A 21,347-nucleotide genomic window follows, 5' to 3' on the forward strand; every position below is an offset into this window, starting at 1 on the left:
TAGATATTCAGAGAAAACCCTAACCCTAACCCTAAAATAAATAAATACAAACCTACAGTAAGCAGTTATGGCATAACGTGACCACAGGGATATTTCCTCAAAACCCCAGTAGTTGGATGTTGACATAAGACCTCAAGCATGAGGATTTGTCTCTCTTCTGAAAGTCTTTGAGACTATTGTTAACAAAAAACTACAATAAAACCCCAAAGAAACATTTAATGATTTCTGATCCATGTTCTAGACAGGGGGTGGCCAACCTGAGCCTGAGAAGGAGTCAGAATTTACCAATGTACATTGCCAAAGATGGGGGGGGGTTGTCAGGGGGGTGAGGGTGTGGAGAGGGGTTGGGATAATCAGGGACAGGGAGCAGGGGAGATTAGATGGGTCGGGGGTTCTGGGGGGTCTGTCAGGGGGCGGGAAGTGGGAGGGAGTGGCTAGGGGGGTCGGGCTACCCCCCCAATGGAGTGTCCTCTTTTTTGAAAGTTCAGATATTGTAACCCTACCAAAGAGCCACATTAATACATCAGCAGCCCCCATCAGCTCCCCACTCCCAGCACCTTCTGCCCAGCCGATCAGCCCTCCCCCCCCGCACCTCCTGATCAGCTGTTTCGTGCCATGCAGGAGGCTCTGGGGGGAGGGAGGGAGGAGCGAGGGCAAGGCAGGCTCAAGGGAGGGATGGGAAGGAGTGGAGTGGGGGCAGGGCCTGTGGCAGAGCCAGGGGTTGAGCAGTGAGCACCCCCTGGCTCATTGGAAAGTTGGCGCCTGTAGCTCCAGCCCCGGAGTCGGTGCCTATACAAGGAGCCACATATTAACTTCTGAAGAGCCGCACGTGGCTCCGGAGCCACAGGTTGGCCACCCCTGTTCTAGACTCATCATTCATCTTTCCCTTATAAACTTATCTAAAGGAAAATGTATGTCCTTGTAAGAAAGGCTTATTTGGTAAGACTTCTAACTTTAGTTTCTAATGAAGAAAGTTTCAATCTGGAGTTCATATGTTTATAATCAAAATTACTACCATGTCACTCCAGCCATCAGCACAGCCTGGACCCTAATATAAAGCAGCTTGAAAGAACATGTATTGAAGATTTGACTATTAGTGTATAACAAGTTAAAAGACATATTCAAGATTCTTGGAGAAGTTGATCTACATGAAACTAGCTTTCATATAAAAGACATACTTCTTATTCTGAAAATAAAAGTACACCTCTACCCCGATATAATGCTGTCCTCGGGAGCCAAAAAATCTTACCGTCCGGCAAGATTAGGTGAAACCGCATTATATCGAACTTGCTTTGAGCCGCCGGAGTGCGCAGCCCCGCCCCCCTGGAGCACTGCTTTACTGCGTTATATCCGAATTCGTGCTATATCAGGTCGCGTTATATAGGGTAGAGGTGTATGCACTTCCCTGAAAATAAAACACCATACAACACATTTGACTTTTTAAACAAATATTAATAACTATAATAAATTTTCTGCTCTTTAATGAGTAAAGACAATTGTTTTCCAATTCAATAAAATCACCAAAATCAGGCCATATGGTGTATAAGAAGGAAGTTTGATATAATACCTTCCCCTTTAGATTAACTTGACTATGATACTGTGTAATGTCTCAAACAAGGGACGAGTTCATTTTTATACCTGCTAACACTTTAGTTTTGGTACTAATGTGGCAATTTGCTGATAGTTTCTAAGTGGCTAGAAAAAATATACAAAGTTTATCTTCAAGCACAATAGTATTGCATTATTTCACTTGAAATTGTCAACTAGGATGTCAAAAATAAGTCCCTTCTCAGATGGTCATCCCCCCACAAGTAGTGGGTGAATCTGCCAATGAAGAACTTTACGATAAGGTGGACGCAACCCATTTCTGTCCACCAAAATAACTACCTTCCAGTTTACAAAGCTGCTACAAAAAGCTTGCTTCACTGTCCATCCCCCACTCCCTTATCCTACTGTACACCTCAATCAGCCATCATAATAGATCTTTAAATTTCATTTCTCCAACACATCTAAGTGTGGTTCCCCATTAATACTGTTGTGCAATTTTCCATTATAATTTAAGAACCTTAACAATAGTTTTGTGTATACAGCATATACAAAAGCTACATTAAAATAACTAACCCATCTGATTAACTTTGAATCTAGACCTTTCTTTGTAAGACAAATCCATAATTATGGTATGCTCAAACTGTAACACTTCCCAGTAGTAAACTTCATAAGTAGTTTTATATGTTCATATCAGTGTACAAGAATTCCATTAGACTTAGCATGGCCACAGTATACCTTTTGGGAGCATATGAAGAATACATAGTTTGGTGCATTTAAACAAATAGCAAGAGGTGGTATTTCACATTATCTGGCTATAGTGTGGCAAAAAAGCATTTCAATTCCCCCACAATTAGTTTTTTCCTCTTTGTATCAAGCTACTTTGGAAACACTTATTTTAAGGTTGGTAACTTGCACGCTAGTAAGAACTCAAAATTAAAATTGTAAAGCTTGAGAACAAGTTGGTTTTAAACCACAAATAAAAAAAGGAACCATATAAAAATATATATAACAAAAACCCAATACTCTTTTTAGAGGATATGTGGTACACTTTGTTTCTTGTACAGTGGTACTTCAAGAACTATTGCTAACAACCGTCAATGGCTAATAAGAGTATGAAGATCTAAAAATCAGAAAGATTTTTCAAATTCAATGGCTATAGAATTAAGGTAATTCAGAGGGATTAAGTACCCTACTTTTCAGCATCCTGGGACAGTTATCCAGTCTAAACAAGTGAAGTTTACTTATGGCCCAATATAGCAAAGCATATGCTTAACTTTAAGCCTCTGAGTACTCCCTTTGATTTTAGTAAGACTGCCCACATGCTTGAAGATAAGCACATATTCAAGTGCTTTGCCCAACAGGGCCCTACCATTCAAACTGATCTTTACTTAAATTCTGCAGGCAGTCACTGAACAGCATGCCTCAACCTGAGACTGAAGATGAAAGACTATCTACCTCAGTTTCCTTTGCTAAATTCTCTCTGATGCTGCTCCCTCAGATGTACCCCACACTAGAGTGTGGAAAAAGAGATAACATGAATTTATGGAAACATTCTTCCAAGAGGGAAGTGTTGGTCACAACTACCGTGAAGCACATGAGGTGTCTCTGTAATAATTTAATACTATATGTCTGAATGTTATAAAGGTGTTTATTGAAAGAAAACATGGGATTTAGAAAGAGGGTGACTGTTGTAGGCAGGAAGTACAATGGCTTCAGATTGCCATCCATCTGCCACTATTTAAAGGACAACAAAAGAGTCATTTTCTTTGAAGTTCCACCCTGCAAGAACCGGCTGAGGTCACCAGACTAGTTTCAGGAAGGAGAGCCCAAAGGCCCAGGAAACAGACACAGGACTTTGGGCTGGACAGAAGTGGCTTTCTCGGGAGGAGGTAGTTGCTTGGGAGACAGGGTCTCTGCCAAGAGATTGCAAGCCTCCAGGTAATTTAGGTAAGAATATAGATTGTTTTTATAACCTCTACTGCGCTTCCTTCTGACACGTCATTGACATGAACTGTGATCGTATAGATCATTGTTGCAACCAAGGTCCGATAGTGGCACCAAATCTAGTACAAAGGAGGTCAAGTAAGGTGTTTATGAAAAGGTTGTAATTTGCTGGTTATGATTATGCTGTATGTGTGTATCATTTTTGTATTTGAAGTTATGAATATTGGCTATGTACTTGTATCTCAAAGTGTTTAATTCTAAGTAGCACCAGTGAAGCATTTGGCCAGCTTATTAAGAAGGACCTCTTCAGATTAAGTGCCCAATCAAGAAACACTGACAATGGACCTTGGGAGACTCCAATCCACTAGGAGAAGCTTTCCTGGGAACATTCAAGGTAGCATGCGAGCAATGGCTGCTCTACCTGTAAAGAACTAAGTCATGCAGGGACATGTGACTTGCCCATGTGATTCCCTCTTGCTGCTGTGATTTTCCACAGTAAGAACAAAGAGGTGTCCTGGCAGAGGATATAAAAGGCCGTGGAAACCCATCCATTTTGTCTTCAATCCTGCTTACCTCTGGAAGAACTTTGCTACAAACTGAAGCATGGAACAAAGGACTGAAGGACCCATCCAAGCTGTGGCTGTACTCCAGAGACTTGATTTGAACCTGCAGTTTATTCCATCACCGCTACATGTCTGAACCAAGAACTTTGTCATTAGTGTATCTAAGTGATTCCATTTAACCAATTTTAGCTCTCATCTTTATTTCTTTTTATGAATAAAGCTTTAGACTTTACATTCTAAAGGACTGGCAACAGCATGATTTGTGGGTAAGATCTGACTTGTATATTGAGCTGGGTCTGGGTCCCTTGGGATCAGGAGAACCTTTTTCTTTTAGTGTGATATTGGTTTTCATAACTATTCATCCCCATAAGGAGTGGCAGTGATACTGGGAAACTGGAGTGTCTGAAGGAATTGCTCGTATGACTTCTGGCTAGCCAGTGGGATAAAACCAAAGTCCTCTCTGTTTGGTGTGCAAAGGACCCCCCGCCTTGAGCTGTGATTGTCCTACTCAGTATTGTCCCACTAAAGGCCAATTTGTTAAATCTTGTTAAGCAATCCTTTGGCTCGAGAAAGCTGTCCAAGCATTGTTTACCACTGATCACAAACTCCCAAGGAGAATGGTAGGTGCCAAACCCAGCAAGGGCTGCTGGGGGAAGCACAGTTGACCCAAGGAGTACTAGAGGCCAGGATGCTGTTTAAGGATATGTTTACACTGCAGTTAAAAGACCTGTGGCTGGCTTGTGCCAGCTAACTCGGGTTTGAGCTACACTGCAAGGAAACAGCTCCACAGCCCAAGCCAGCACGCAGTCCAGCCACGGGATTTTATTTGTAGTGTAGACATACCCTAGAGTGAAACCAAATGCAAAAATGCCAATAGCTGTTGGAGGTACACTGAGGCTTGAGGGATCAGAGCTAGCTGTACCTCTGATAACTTCCAGCACTAACAAATTAGTTAAAACTTGTGTTTGAGGAAAGGCCATACAAAAGAGCCTCTCACCTATAAAGAGTTGCAATACTTGTATTTTCTTGTTGGTCAGTCAAGTTTGTCTGGCAACTGTCTAAATCTTAAGTTACCCTCTCATTTCATATTGAAGAGGTATCTGCACTTGAAACAGTTTGTTGCTGGTACTGTATTTCTACAGAACCCTGCAGAATACTATTACTCAGAGCCAATGAACTTCTGAGAATACCAGTGACAGAGGATATTGTTTTTAATCACTGTTCTCAAGGGGGGGTATTTTCTTGAAAAGTAAAGCCAACTGCTTTATTTCAGAGGTTGTTTTATGAGCAGAAATGCCAGTTCTATTTTTCCTGAACATTTGACAGGCCAGACATCTGGACTATGCAATTGCCAGTGTCAGTCAGCATGAATCTATTTCATGAACTAAAACATTAGACACCCCACAAGTTTCAGATGTTTATTAAGCCCCAACAAGCTATTTTCCAGGACATGATTAAAAGTGCAATGTGAGGCAAGCTTAATTAACATTTCCTGGATGATTAAGTGTATTAGTTGTGCGGACAGCTTTGGAAGACCTTCATTCTGTGCAGCTTGTAAAGGGAGAAGAATTTGTTCTTTAGAAGTCAGGACGATCCTTCTTCAGTTTGCTGTAGTCCACATTGACCGAGTAGAACTAAGAGGGGGTGGGAGGAAAAAAAAAAAAAAAAAAAGAGGGTTTTGATCAGGACAAGATCCAAGTCTGTACTGGGGAGAAGACTACTTTCAATTTAACTGAAAACACAGTTATTGCTATATACACTACTTGGTTTTCTTCAAGATATTATAGTCAAGTGCACAGATGGATTTTAGCACTAGAGCTGCATGTTTTTAAATACATTTCTAGTTTAAGTTCTGATGGTACATGCTTTCTAGTTAAAGTGAGTCTGAAAGACAGCTTCACTGCAAGATTTAAACCAGTCATTTTCTAACTGTTGCCCATCAAGAACCCATAGAACTTCCTCACCCTCCCCAGGATTAAATATTTGAACATTAATATACAGAATTTGGAAGAGATAGTCCATGGGCTGTTGTACCTCAATTTTAACATATCACATTATAGGGAACTAATTGTTTGGACAGGTTCACTTTGAAAAACAGGGGAGCTGTTAGTGTCCTTTCTTCTCCAGTCATCTTTGACTAAGTTACTATGCTACTGCCATACTGGTCCCCCATTTTAGCATAAAAGTGGCACAGAGGGCTGCTTCAATACCAGGTAAAAAGTGATGGTTTAAACCAAGATTAGCCATGGAGGACTGATTAGAAGCCTCCATTCACACCAACACCAGTTATTCTCAGTGCCATCAAATTTAGATTCCTAATCCTATTAATACATTTAGAGCAGCTGACAATCTCTAATGATCACTGAGGCCCTCACAGATAGAAGAGAAATAATCCCTCATACTATCTTGCGAGGACCAAGATGGGGGGGGCGGGGGGGGCGGGGAAGAATCAAAGGTAAGATTGACCAGCTTTATGTGCAGCAGCCTTATTCATACACCAGATGTTGCTAACAGGGAGAATTGTGAAGCACTAAGTACAGCAATACAAACAGAAAAGAACATGAGAGAACATTCATAAAGTGGGCAAGAGAACATTTTAGAACAGTATTAGTAAAAGCTGCATGGTACCAAGTGGTTTTCTGGGTTCAAAGATTGTAGCTCAGATCACAATCTGGACTAGTCCTAAAATAAATGCCACTGCAGTGCAGGACAGACAGGAAGGTACAACATAGGTAGAAGATCTATTCTCGCTTTCATCTTGTATTAAGAGCTTAGAGAACGTGTGACAATGAAATAAGTTAAATACTGAAGTATTGGTCAAATAGTGACTCTTAGTAAGGCATATTTTAACATCCAAGGCTGAATAAGACATTGTTAAACATATGATGTTTTGACTAAATAAGCAAGCAGTGACTTCAGGACAGCAGGAGTAGCAGTAACCATTACAGCTAAGGTATATAAAAGCATATCCGTTCTAACACTATCAGTCATAACTTTTAAACTCAAAGTGAAATTTTACAGGCCTGATCTTTATCGAAAAGCAAGCTTTTGGAGACATTTGAGTGATTCAGCTCTTGGGTACAAAAAAAATAAACCACAAGACTTAGCAGCCCTCCAGCCAGAATACCTGGAAATATAAAAAAGTTTAAATTTAACAGGGAAATGGGCACTTTCTTTAGTGAGGGCTTTGAGCATTCCAGGGAAGAGATTTGAATATTTACAATCCTTTGACAAAAAATTACTATGAGTACCATATTATGCTCTGGATTTCTCATAAGAGTCCTGACCCACCAAGCTGATCTGTGCATAGAAGCCTGTGCAGAACCAACTGACTTCATTTGTATGGGTTCAGGGATATACCCATACAGATCAGTTTGGAGGATCAGGACTTCAGCTTGTACAGTTGTACAGCTAAAATATACAAGCTCACTTGAGCTGTGCAGTGAAAAGTGTACTGCATATAGATCTTAGCTTGAACCCTGCAACTTGAACTTAAAGCACTGGAGCCATTTTTTAAACCCATACTTTAAAATAAGTCACCTTTGGTCAGAGACCAAACCCAGGAAGTTTTAGCAAGTTCTGAGCAACTAGAACGAAGGGGTTAAGATTGCATAAACATATTCATTCTCACTACATGCTTCCCTCTTACTCACTATAATCCTGAGATTCTGCATATCTAGTTTGGAAAAGAGTTGCTTTCCTTGACAAATCTCCCTAGAGATCTGCTTTAAAAAGAAATTTTATTGTATTTATCAGAATTATATGCCATCAGCCACTGTATCTTTAATTTCCAATACTTCCAACTACTTTAGTTTCCACAACACATGAGGAGTTGTTTTAGTGACACTGCCAGGAAAAAATGCTAACAGTACACAGGACCAAATATGGTAAATCTTGAGATTTCTGCTTCTTGTGCCAGTACAGGCTGGGAACACTTCTGAATAACAGTATAATTTCTGTAGAGGACCAACCTATAGCACATTTTTAGCATCAAATAAAAGCGTTTACCTAGGACAGTTTCCCATTAACATAACTGATAAAGAATATGCAAATGTAGGATTTCCTATCAAATGACGGAACCTACAGTACATTACTAAGTCATAAAAAAGGAGCATAGTTGTTCTAGTGAAGTACACTGATTTTTTTTTTGTTTATTCACAAACTGTGTGTGCTGTAAATACCCTGCTCTCTGCAAGTTAGCAGGGTTCCACTGTACTTATTTGATCATCCTAATAGAAGCATAAACAATTATTTAAAAAACTTTCAGTAGTAATGAAATCAAAATAATTGGATTCCAAAACTGATTTTAGCATGACATCTATTCTGTCTAGCTTACAGCCCAAAGCTCTTGCCCTCCTCCCTCCAATATCAATTTAACACTGACTACTGAGTAGCATATTCGTCCTTGTTGTTCTGTATCAAGGAATTGAAAATAAATATTTCTTTTCAGCACTACTTTCTTCATTCAACACTTTGCCCTAGGTAATGAGACTTCTCCTACCTCATTAGACACTGCCTCCAAGCAAATGTAATATCTACACAGGCGGTCTCATTTTAATATTCAAATCTAACTTTGCCTCCCAAATCAAGTCATCACTTCACTGCTGATTCCCAATCCAAACCTGGGCGGAAAACTGACAGCATATTCAGTCCTCCCTGCACCACCTCTCACTCGTACCTCACACGGAGCTGACCCTCCAAAAGTAGCCAGGCCACAGATAACATACATCTGTAGATTAGCTGATGCCGTAATGGCTAAAAGCCTTTCTGCCTCTTACCTTGTACTGATCAGTGGGAGCCAGCTTATTCCAAGGTTCAGGGTTATTCTTTTTGTCCCAACTACAAAGAGAAATACAGTAACAGCAGAAGGTATAAATCAATCACACTGCTTTTAACATGCATTATATATTATAGAACTAATGTTTAATTACTTAAAGAACATTAATGCTTGTCTGTCCTGACAAGTTTCCACATAACTACTATAAGTAGTCTCCAAAATATACTTCATAAGCATGGAATCAGAATTTCCTCAATCGGAAATGCAGTCCTTCAAACTCAACTCTGAAGCACACTGAAGCTCACCTAGAAACATGGGCCTTCAGGAGTGCCAAACTTTTCATAAACACCAAAGTTCGCTTGAAAATTATATATTTTTGTGTGTATACACACACACAGAAGTTTACTGCCTACCAGACATCAGGGTTGAACATTGCCAGGCGCATAATGTACAGGGCTGCACCAGAACCTCCAATTCCAATAAAGATGAAGAGGGGGATCAACTAGAACAAAAGATTTGGAAATGAATGCGATATTAGAACATAAACATAATGCCACTTACAAAACAAGGTTGGAAATGAAATCTTGCCCAGTGATCACACATTTGGCTCATCAGTTTTGAGGCACCCCACCGAAGGACCTTACTCTAAGTAGTTTAAGTGCCTAGTGATGAAGGACCCAGCATGCCTGTAGGGTGTCCTAATGCTAGAACAGGGGTTCTCAAACTGGGGGTCAGGATCCCTCAGACGGTCACAAGGTTATTACATGGGGGGTCACGAGCTGTCAGTTTCCACCCAAAACCCCGCTTTGCCTCCAGCATTTATAATGGTGTTAAATATATTAAAAAGTATTTAATTTATAAGGGGGGGGGGGTCGCACTCAGAGGCATGCTATGTGAAAAGGTTCCCCAGTACAAAAGTTTGAGAACCACTGTGCTAGAAGATCCTGCTTCTCTGGAAGAATAGGTACATGCCACTACCAAGTGCCCCACAATGCCAAGAAGAAGGCAGAAGTTAACCCTCTGACTCGAGGGCAACACTGCCTGCACCTGCGATACCCACGCTAGTTCACAAAAGTCAAGAAAACGGGTTGAAAAAAATCACGTGGTTACCATGACTGGGCTTGGAAAGGCCCCGCGCTCTAGAAGGGGGACGGGGACCTGGTCCTCTAAACTAATCTCACTCTAGGGCCCTGGGTACATGCCCAGCTTCCTCTTGAGGAACGGGGTCGACGGCAGCTCCGCCCCGCCAGGAAGGGGCTGTCACAACAAGGCGGTGCTAGTCCGGGTTCGAGGGGTCCCACGGAGCCAGGGGAGGAGCTAGAACCGGCGGGGAGGGGCGGGGAAGGGCAGGAGACTGCATGAGGCTCGAGCGGCCGTCAAGCTCATCGGTGACCGAGCTCTCCCCGGGGAGCCCTGGCGGAGGGATTAAGCCCATGAGGGCGGCAGATGGTGGGATTCTTGCCCACGCAGTCCCCTGCCAGGAGAGTCCCGCCGTTAACCGATCCCTATAGCGCTGAAGCCGCCTCCCCCCCCCGCCCGGCTCCGGCTGCCTCCTCCCTCCACGCCAACCCGCCCGGCTCCGGGCTCCAGATGCCTCCCCCCAACCCGCCCGGCTCCGGGCTCCAGATGCCTCTGCCTCCCCCACAACCCGCCCGGCTCCGGCTGCCTCCCCCTCCCCACAAACCGCCCGGCTCCGGGCCGAGCCGCCGCCCTCCGGGACGCACGCTCGGATGTTTCTTGGCCTGATTGAACATGAGTCGGAACATGGTGACGGTTGGGTGGGGGGTCTCGCGCTCTGGCAGACCCGGACTCGGCCTCTCAGGAAAATCTCGTCGTCTCTCTAACCCGCTGTAAGGCCCAATGTCATTCAAGGACCCCGCGTTGCAGGTGCCAGATATAACCACCCAGATGGGGCTGTCCTCATGGCTGCCTGCGTTCACTTTGCCGTAGTGAGGCGGCCCTGCCTCAGCCGCCGAACAAATAGACCCTACAGAGAGGTTTGTATGGAGTCATCTATGCGCCCCCCCTACTGCTCCGTCTCCCCAGGACTTGTAGCCCAGAGTCAGAAAACAGGCAACTTCCTAGTCACCTATACAGTGGAAGGGGGCGGGGGAGAGAGGAGGTGGCGAGTCTCGCGCATGCGCCAATTGAATACTGCAACCGCCGTGGGTGGGGAAGTGGCTTCGCCTCTGCTGCAGCGATTGCGCCCCACACCGGGGCTGGACAGGCATCAAAATCGCACCCCCCAGGGCCTGACGTTCTGAAAACAGGTAGTCCCGCAGCGCCTGCTATCCAGTGTTGTCCTGTCACTGTGTCTCCTGGAGCCCACTGATGGAAGGACCCAAATCCTGCAAATGCTTGTGCACGGGCTCACATTTCGCTTTGCCATGGTGTCTCAGCCAGTAAAAAAAGCCGCCTCCCCGTCCCCCCGTAGAATCCGAGGTTGGCGTTTCAAACCAAGAGCTTTACTTGGGCCTTGGCTACACTTGCAGCTGTACAGCGCTGTGAGATAAACCTCTCTTCGTACAGCTGAGTAGGGAAAAGCGTTGCAGTCTGTCCACACTGCCAGCTGCCAGCACAGTTGTGTGGCCACACTTGCAACATTTGCAGCTGTGTTGGGAGCGGTGCATTATGGGCAGCTATCCCAGCATTCATGTGGCTGCAACGTGCTTTTCAGAAGGGGGGGGGAGTGTGAGGGGAGAGCGAGTGCTTTTTGGAGCGTGTCAGCATTCTATTTCTATTCCGAACTATCGGACCCCTCCTCATTCATTCACTCACTCAAAGCAAACAGCAAAATGTTTGCTTTTTCTCTGTTGTACGAGCTTTGAAACCTGCACTTCTGCATTCCTGCAGCCGGTCACAACAATGGAGAGGATTGGCCACTTGACAAGGTGATTAGTACAGCACTGCAAGCGTTTACACTCACACCCGTGAGACGTAGCCACTCCGCTGTATCTCTTATGCTTCTCAGGGAGGTGGAGTACCTGCAGTGGTGTACCCAGGGAGATACAGCACTGTAAGTGCCCTGCCAGTGTGGACAGGGAGTGAGTTACACCGCTGGGGGAGGCTTTACTGCGCTGTAACTCGCAAGTGTAGCCAAGGCCTAAGTTCTGTGTTTGCACAGCCATCTAGCACAACAGGGCGCGGTGCATGACGGGCTCCTGGGTGCTGCGGAAATACCACTACTACTAATGAAATAAACGTTTTTTTATTTGCCTTCTGGGTTTTGAGCCTTTGGTGTATGATTACTTCGTGATTTTAAAGCTGTTCTCTGCAACCAGGAGGACTAGAAATTTGAGGGGGTGGTTAATGAAAGCTCAGATTTTCCTGATTCTGGCACAAATCTTCCAGAAAAAACTAAAAATCAGACAAAATAAAATGATGAGGCTGTTAGGTAATCACAGGCTGTGAGTTTGTTGTGCAAACCACAACTTTTAACACACTGCAGTTTTTTGTAGTTGCAAATTTGAGTGGCATTGAGACCCCATGCACCACATCAGAGCACCACTCACTCATATTTGACCAGGCCACTCATTTGTTATGCTTGCCTTCTGTGCTGTTGTCCTGCTTTGGAAGGTAAGCTGCATGTCTTGGACTAAGTGCTGACACTTATTTGTGGGTGCACATGCAGGGCTGATTCTCCTTGTAGGAGTACCCAGGGAGGGTCTTCATTCCTCACCAGAAAACAGGTTGACGGGAACCCTGAGATAGACCCCCAGAGGAGCACCTGCCTAGTGACATGTTGATGTCTGACCCGAAACCGCAAATTTAACAAACTGGCCACAACTTTTAAACCAAATTTTTTTTTAAAAATCACAACTTACAACGTCAATCATAAGAGATGACAACACTGCTTTACACACGAGTCGTCTCACCAAAGTCAATGCATAAAGTTAGGCATGCATGTATGTGCTTGATTGGGACCTTGGATTGTAAATTTCCTTTTAGGAAGTCTGTCTTTATTTTTTCTGTGAAGCACTGGGCACATCTATGGAGCTATTTAATACACAATTTAGGGCTTTATTTTCCCACCTTCATATGCTTCTGTATTTTTTTTCCCTCTCCCTCCTACTCTTTGCCACTGATCTGCTTTTTTTCTCTGAACTGTGAGAAAGATATTTACCAAGGAAGGTTTTAGTGAAAAAATGCATCTTGCAGTTTGGTCAGGATTGGGTTTAGTCTCATCTCATTAGGTAAATAATCCATAATGGGGGTCATACCATTAATGGTCAGTGAGACTAATCATGCACTTAAAGTGAAGCACGTGCTTAAGTGCTATGCTGGATTGGTCCAACTATGGCATATTTATTGCCTTAATACATAGAGCCATAATAGCTCGGTTGTGACAATGTCACCTGTCACCTTGGTATCCGAGTGCTTTACACAAAAATAAACCAAAAAATCTTTCTTGCAGCACAGTTAATGTTGGGAGATAGATACGTATACAACATGCAAGTGAAAGCTGTTATTGTATAAAATGATGGCTTTTTAAATAAAGTATGTCAAGAATCACATAGATTTGTATTCTATCAGAAAGCTATGAATATTTTTGTAAGCAAGTTAAAATTTCCTATACCTGACCTCTTCATGTGAGTTTGTTTCCCTCAAAGTTTGGCAGAGAATGGGTACGTCTACACATGCATAAAAAACCCACGGCTGGCTTAGGCAGCTAACTTGAGCTCCAGTGCTTGGACTCTGGGCTGAAGAATTGCTGCATAGACATCTTGAGGGTCCCAGAGCTTGGGCTCCAGTCCAAGCCCATATGTCCTCACAGCAGTTTTTCAGCCTGGAGCCTGAGTCAGCTGACCAGGGCCAGCCATGAGTTTTTTATGGCTGTGTAAACGTACGAAATAAGATCAGTTGCATGTACTCAGTAGGCTACCAGCTGAAGACAGAAATAATTCTATTTCTAGGGCAGGAGCAAGATTATGTGTGAATATTTTCTTAAAACAGGTTAAGCCTCGCAGACTTCTCAGTTGCTTGAAATGTTAGGACTTCATTTATGTCCTTCAGCAGCCACACAGAGTGCAATACCTTGACCAAGGATCCATGATAGCTACAACTACAAGTTTAAATGCAGTGTATGTGTAGAGTGTATGTATTTATTTATAGTAGTGATACTGATCTTACTTGAAGCACAGTTTCCTATTATGCAAGTGTCTAGTATAAATCCATACCACTATAGCGAGTAAATGCTAAATTAATCCAGTGAATTGTACAGCAATATCTATTCAATCTGAATTTCTTTCTTTTGAGAGTTAGGATCTTTGTAGTCATGCCTGTCAATTTCATTTAACACTTTAGTTAGGGTAGTTCCTTCATTTACTCTGAGTAAAGTTAGTGTTGTGTCGGTTGATATCATTGAAATAACTGAATCCATAAATCTACACAATGATTTTGGCAAGGTTTTGTGATGAACCAGTCCATTAGTAACCTAGGGGCTTGATTTGCCATTGTGTACTACACTTCTGAAAATCAGACCCTCAGTTTTATTTTCTCCTTCTATTCTCCTGTACACATACACTTCCATGCCTTCTTTTGTCTGTTTCTCAGTTCTTCTCCCTTCATTAGTAGCATTTCTCTTTTACACCCAGGCCCATTTGATCTTTCACTTGCGTTTCTCATTTCCTGAAATTGTTTTTCTCCTCTCTTGCCTTCCTGTTGCTAGTGTCTTTTTCTCAAACCTCCCTATTATGAATCATATAACTGCAGGTTTCTATCATGTTTAACATCAATCATAATGTGTTTTAAGTTTTATTTTCTATTGAAAAGATGAAATTGCAGCCACTAAAATAATCACCTATCTGATTTCTTGAAGAATCAAACTACACACACATTTGCTAGGTTCAGTCAATTATTTTTCCCTACAAAAACATATTTCCAACCACTTTCAAAGCTAGAGATTTAAGGCAATCAACATGTTCTTTAACAGAAAGGAATTAAGATGTGAGTCACGGAGAAGTTCCAGTTGTTCCTAGAACAATGAAATGCATTTTTTCATCATGTGTTGGCCTTACATAATCTTGAACATGTCTCTGTTAATCAGACTGATTCATAAGCTGGAGAGTCTCTGTAGGATACAGCAGACTGGACTGTACAGTAGAAAGGCAAAAACTGAGAAAATATTTCTAGGTGAGAAAATCTAGAGAACATTAGATGGAAGCCAAAATCATTTCAAAGCTTTGGAAAAGTACATAGATGCAGACCCTAAAAGTCATGCCTACAAATACACAAATTATATTTATTGTGACAGTTCTTCAAAAGACTATTTAAAAGGTAGATAAATCTAATATTTGGAAAAATATAATTTAAGCTCTGACAGAAGAACCTCAGAGTTACCAACACCTCGGGAATGTTTGTAACTCTGAAATGTTCATAACTCTGAACAAAACATGGTTGTTCTTTCAAAAGTTTACAACTGAACATTGAAACTTTATTATGCAGAAGAAAAATGCTTCTTTCCCTTTTTTCTAAGTAGTTTACGTTTAACACAGTACTGTACTGTATTTGCCTTTTTTTTTGGTCTCTGCTGCTGCCTGATTGTATACTTCCATTTCCAAATGAGGTGTGTGGTTGACTGGTCAGGTCATAACTTCAAAGTTCATGACTCTGAGGTTCTACTGTAATTTTCTTATCTTTCAAAAGATAACTGAATATTGGTGGCATCATAGCAGAACTTTCAGGAGCCTTCCTGACCCATCACTAGCTTCAAACACTCAGCAGCTGATCTCAAAGTGATTTGCCACACACTATCCTCTCTTTGCTTGTAGTCACCTGCTATGATGACCCACCATCATCCCTTCCATGATAGAAATAACCACTAAAGTTATCTCTATGCCTGATGTGACCAAAGTACATAAATGCACATACTGACTTCCAACAGCAGGGTCTGCTCTCCTCAATAATACTTCTATCAAGCGTTAGTCTTCTTTTCCACCTAGAAGATACACAAGAGTCTTCACCAACACCACATCTCAAAGGCTTCAAATTTCTTTTTGTTAGCAGCATTAGTTTCTCATTATTCACAACCATAGGAAAAAATATAATATTAAAAAATTCAGCAAAACAATAAATATAAGTGCAAAGGGGAGGGATGATGAAATGTTTACAAATTGGAATGTAACCCTTCTTCTAGTCAGAGTTGGCAGCAACAAGGGACAGGTTCGGTATCTAGGGGTTCCTTTTCAACAATACAACACAAAACCAGCTCGAGCCCTCACCCCGTGACCTGGGACAATTACACACTACCCTCTGAGTGCCTCTTAGAGCCAATACTTCCCCTCTAGCAAAAACAGAATCTGAGTGTAGTAAAAAACAAACAAACTTTTAATAAAAGGAGGGAAGTAACTCAGCGTTGATTTGGGAAAACACCGCAAATAGGGTTCATAAACATAAATCACGAGCAAAAGACCCACTCCCACATAAGTTGGGCAGTGTCCTTTTCCCTCAGGTTCTTATGTCCAGCAACCAAAAGTCCCTTTAGCGTGCCCGTCCCTTCTCTGCAACCGACTCACAGTTGTTGTCCTTGGTCAGTGCAGACCCAGAGTTCAGAGGTGTATCTGCAGAGTTCACCTCCCACCCTAGGGGTGGAGGAGGGAGTAAGAAGGCACCTTACTCACTCTGCTGCCCGGGAATTTGCTTGCCGCTCCTCTTCACCAGCCGCCCTGCTGGCTGATCAGCACACCTCTTTGTGGGGCTCAGCTCCCATCCCCTCCGACAGCCGCCCTGCCAGCCGATCGCAAATCTGCCAGAATATCTTCAGGTCCCCCGCTTAACACAGGTTTCAGTGATTTCAGCTGTTAGTGGGGTAGCCTCATTGCTGGTGTACACTGGGTAGTCTCTTGCATCAGAGACACTGTCCCAAAGCAGGTCTAACACTTAGACCTAGGTATCAGTGATTTCTGTTCTGCAGTGTGTAACAAGACTTTCAATTGAGTCTAAATTAGTTCTTTTATTACACAGTGGAAAGAGAACAAGTCAAACAGTTTCTAATACCCTTAAACAGAACCCACCCTTTCTTAACTCACTGGGTTTTGGAACCCATGTCCCCTGCCTAAGAGTGTCGTTTAGTTGAGGATGAGTCCCTCAATTGGGGGTATGCCAAGTACAGTTCTGCTGCCCTTTATTCACACAACAAGGATAACAACCCTTTTCTTACTCCTGCCCCAATAGCAAGGAGACTGGGTATCCAGCACCAGCCTAAAGTGATCATTTGTACGTCATGTTGAGCACCTAGGCAGGGTGGGTGTGCCCATGCAAATGAGATCAGCTCCTGAAGTCCTCTTCCACAGCTCATCACTAGAGGTTGGGGGGACCTCATTCAGACTCTGCTTACAGGAATACTATTAAAAAACAAGAGTTTGAAGACTGTAAAAAGGAATTGAAGAAAAAAAGTACTGAACAACATAATATTGCAGTAACAGATGCTCCAAGTGTTGTCAGAACCATTTATTCTCAAAATATTTCAGTATGCCTATAGTTCTTGTAAACAAGTGCATATTATCTAATCTAAGACCCAGACTCATAGACTTTAAGGTCAGAAGGGACCATCGTGATCATCTAGTCTGATCTCCTGCACGTTGCAAGCCATATCCACTCCTATAATAGGCCCATAACCTCTGGCTGAGTTACTCCCCTCCATAAACTTATCAAGTTTAGTCTTTAAACAAGTAAGCTTTTTTGCCCCTTCTATCTCTTCTGGAAATACTTTGCCTAATGCATCTCAGGACTGCATTCACCTTTTTCATACCTGCATTGTATTGGTGTCTCATAGTCATCTTGTGATCAGCTAGTACACCCAGGTCTTTCTCCTCCTCTTCTACTTGCAACTCATAAGTACCCAGCTTATAGCAAAAACTCTTGTTATTCCCTAAGTGCAGGACTTTGTACTGTTACATTTTGTCCCACTTCTACTCCAGTTTTCAAGGTCATCCAGATCTTCTTGCATGTTATTCTAGGCTGACAGTTCACTTTCAGTATGACCCATTGCCTTTAAATAGTTCCTTACCCACCTTTCAATTCTCATATTCATCCCCTAAGTTTTCAGACTGCCTAATATTTTGCTATATTTGGTCTCTCATGTAAAACTCCAATGGTTTGTTCGAGTGTTCTTTCCTCAAAAGCTAGTTCTACAGATCCATCCCACACACAGCCTTCAGACATGCAAGCAGGAGTTGGGTAAGAAGCTCTTCCACTCTCACTGTTGAGCCCACTCCGGGCTTGGAACCTCAAAGACATACTGTGAAGAGCACTGGCATCTTTTAAATTAATGGCACCAATTTTGGTGATGAGCACTATGCTTGGTAGTGTTTGCAGAGTCAGACCCTTAGGCTTTTATCCTGAGCTGACCCCCTACACCCATGCAGAATCCCAGTGAAGGCAATGGGGCTCTGGGTGGACTCAGGGATTTGCCCACATGCAGTTTATTGCAGGATTGGGTCTTAGATTGTAAAGACTTCAGAGTAAGTACCTTATGCTCATTCTCTATCCCATTATACCTTTGTAAATAGGAAAATAAGGCCCCTTGTCTTTGTACTTACCTGAAAAGCACTAGTACAGTCCTGGCTCTGTATAAATTATAACAAAATAAATTGAAGTTCAGTTGGTTTCAAATTATCCAAGCCCCCTCACAACATATGCTGCTAGCACCCATGTAAATGAAATTCCTGTAAAACAGGGCCCTCAGAGCATCAGACCAGAAGAAGTTGGAAGACAGTAATTATATTATACTGTTAATGTGCTACAGGAAAGAAAGAGCATTTTAGAGTGGAATAATTATTTATAATAATGCAAACGTAGTGATTTTTTTACTACATAATATATTTTCTGGTACATAAACTGACATCCAGAGTTGCTTCTCCAATAAAACAAATACAAATTACACCTTTGATTGTTAATCAAACATAGTGTTACCTGTAAACTTAAATATAGAGATATTTGCGCTATAGTACTAAGATTGTTTAGAATATAACTCTTTAATTGTAGAATTTAATTAAATCATTTTATTATTTGGTGATAGTTTTCTTTTAGTATGATAATTTGTAGGGCTATACAAACTGCAGTCATGTTAAATTAAAGACCAAAAACAATTTTATGCAGCTAACACTGACTTTCAACTAACAAAAAGTACAATAATTTCTAGGAAAACGAAATTGGTTCACTGCAGACCTTTAAAGAAAGAAGATTACAGAACAAAACTATCTTTTGGCAAATATGCCTCTAGTTACAAGCTTTTAAAAATAAAATGTTGAATTGTATTCTTTAAAATAAATATTTCTGATTGCTAGAGGGTCAGATCCTCAGCTGGTGTAAACTGCTGCACAGCTCAACTTCAACAGAGCTCCAGAAATCTCTAGATTTTTCCTAATGCATTGTAACAAGGGTTCTGTTAGCAGCATGTTTTAAATCTTATGAAGACATGTTCCTAAACATTCCCTACACTGATAAATCTACTACAATATATATTTCACAGGGGGTCCAGATTGATGTCTCATGTGCGTAAAAATGTAATATTGGACCCTTTTTACTTCTTGCCTAACAGGTTCAAATCTGGTACAGTTCAGTAAGTGACTAAACATCTTTTTTTATTTATCTGATAGGTTTGGAGCACTGTGGACTGAGCCATTTGAAAGTGCTTCAGGTAACACACTTCATAGGAACAACTGACCTGAAGCAGGAGTCAGCTGAAATAGGTCTTTCCCATCCTGCTGAGAGATAATTGTTCGGACAGAAAATGTTGTGGATGGAAAAATAAAACAGAAATGGGAAACAGTGACAAATGAAGTTCTGAGAAGAACAAAAATCCTAGGCACATACCTAAGTATTAGTTTTTTGTTGAATTTTTGCTCAGTGTTTTCAGAATGGAGAGATGTTGTTAATGCCAAAACTATAGCAGAATTCAAAAAATAACTGGATAGGTTCATGGAGGATGGGTCTATCAATGGCCATTGGTCAGGGATGCAACACCATGCTCTGGGTGTGCCTAGTCTCTGTTTGCCAGAAATTGGGAGTGCATGACAGGGGATGGATCACTTGATGATTGCCTGTTCTATTCATATCCTCTGAAGCACCTGACATTGGCCACGGTCGGAAGACAGGATACTGGGCTAGATGGACTATTGGTCTGATCCAGTATGGACATTCTTATGTTCTTAATGCCATTTTAGAGGCAGTAATGTTACCCTCTGTTTGTCAGGCACAAAGAAGAAACTGAGGAGTGTTGTGGAAAGAGTAGTACAACCAGGAAGCAGATACATTTATGCAATAAATTGTGGGCTTTATTTACTCCCTAAGTTCTGCCAGCAAAAGCTGATAGAACCCAGTCTATAGGTCTCTAGAGGGTGTTATTTACGTAAAAAAATATTCAATAGTCATATTTGAGCTGGGATACAGTGGCATGAATCTTATACAACTCCCACTCTGCCAGAGGGTGCAGCGCAGTACCAGAACTACTTGGGGCTAGCCTAGTTTGGGTGGGAGGCCAACTAAAGGATGTGCTGATTTGGAACATCTCTCTAAACTGCCTCTGCCACTATCCCATTCAGGGGTAAATCACCCTTCATGCAGCTGGCCCAATGGTTGCAGGAGTAACTCTGGCCCACTATCTGATTTCATTTCACTTCCGTAAGCAGGGATTCAATTTAACCACTGCAGACCACAGGAGGTTTAAACAGGGCTGTTACTTAGAGCTCTGTGACCGTTTATTTGTGTGCTGCTTTTGCTATCTAATACCTGACTATGTACATCCAGTTGGTTCTAGGAGTGCTGCCTATAGTTAAGATTGCCCAGCACTTTCCATCATAAGACTCTATTTTCAGCTACCTATAACTTTGCCAAAGTTTAACTCTTCAGGCTGAAGTTTTTCATACCGGTGTCCGCCTCAGGGTTTTTAAATTTCATTAAAAACAGTTCAGTCATTCCCAAGAATAGTATTTAGCCCATGTTAAACAAATTCTTACAATTCTCTTGTTGAGAAGTTCTAGCATCCCCATTCTTTGGAGCAGGGATTTGGCAGGGGATAACCCTAGTATCAGGACTTCCCTTTCCTGTCCCTGGTAAAATCTGCCCAAGTGATAAAAACTAAAAGTCTCAATTTGCAGATGCTCAGTAGAGACTTTTTAGAGTTTGGCAGCTAAGTTCTATTAGTTGCACGTTCCTCAGTTTCTGAGTGCCCAAACTGAGACATCCAAGGCCTGATTTGCAGAAGTGCTGAAAACTCACAACTATAACTGAAGTCAATGGGAGCTCTGTACAAATAAAGTGGTATAAAGTATTAAATATTTTGAAAGATCAGGCCTTAGGCATCTTAAATTGGTCATCCAGAGTTACTTGACATTTTGACTTTAACCTCTCTGCACCTCAAAGTTTCATCTGTAAAATGGGGATAATACCAGCCCCACACTGCATGGGGCTGTTGTGAAGAATTAATTCAACTCTGGGAAATACTCAGATAGCACAGTGATGAGTGTCATAAAAAAGTTTGTGAGAAAATTAATAATTCTGTATTCAGAGAAATG

At 42.0% G+C, this 21,347-nt stretch overlaps 1 protein-coding gene and 1 long non-coding RNA gene across 2 annotated transcripts; one reads left to right on the forward strand and one right to left on the reverse strand.

Moving 5' to 3' along the window:
* Window positions 1-5,459: 5,459 nt before the first annotated feature.
* On the reverse strand, window positions 5,460-10,891 carry NDUFA4 (NDUFA4 mitochondrial complex associated). The gene is made up of 4 exons (XM_005299888.5): window positions 10,557-10,891; window positions 9,246-9,334; window positions 8,834-8,894; window positions 5,460-5,689 (listed from the first exon to the last, which is right to left on the reverse strand). The coding sequence occupies exons 1-4, from the start codon at window positions 10,596-10,598 to the stop codon at window positions 5,633-5,635; spliced, it is 249 nt and encodes an 82-aa protein (XP_005299945.1). The 5' UTR covers window positions 10,599-10,891; the 3' UTR covers window positions 5,460-5,632.
* A 128-nt stretch (window positions 10,892-11,019) lies between these two features.
* On the forward strand, window positions 11,020-21,118 carry LOC135981300 (uncharacterized). Its single transcript, XR_010598262.1, has 2 exons — window positions 11,020-11,723; window positions 19,431-21,118. It is a non-coding gene; the product is annotated as an uncharacterized LOC135981300 (long non-coding RNA).
* The last annotated feature ends 229 nt before the right edge of the window (window positions 21,119-21,347 follow it).

Source organism: Chrysemys picta, chromosome 2, assembly GCF_011386835.1.
Source record: "Chrysemys picta bellii isolate R12L10 chromosome 2, ASM1138683v2, whole genome shotgun sequence".
NCBI classification, from domain to species: Eukaryota; Metazoa; Chordata; order Testudines; family Emydidae; genus Chrysemys; species Chrysemys picta.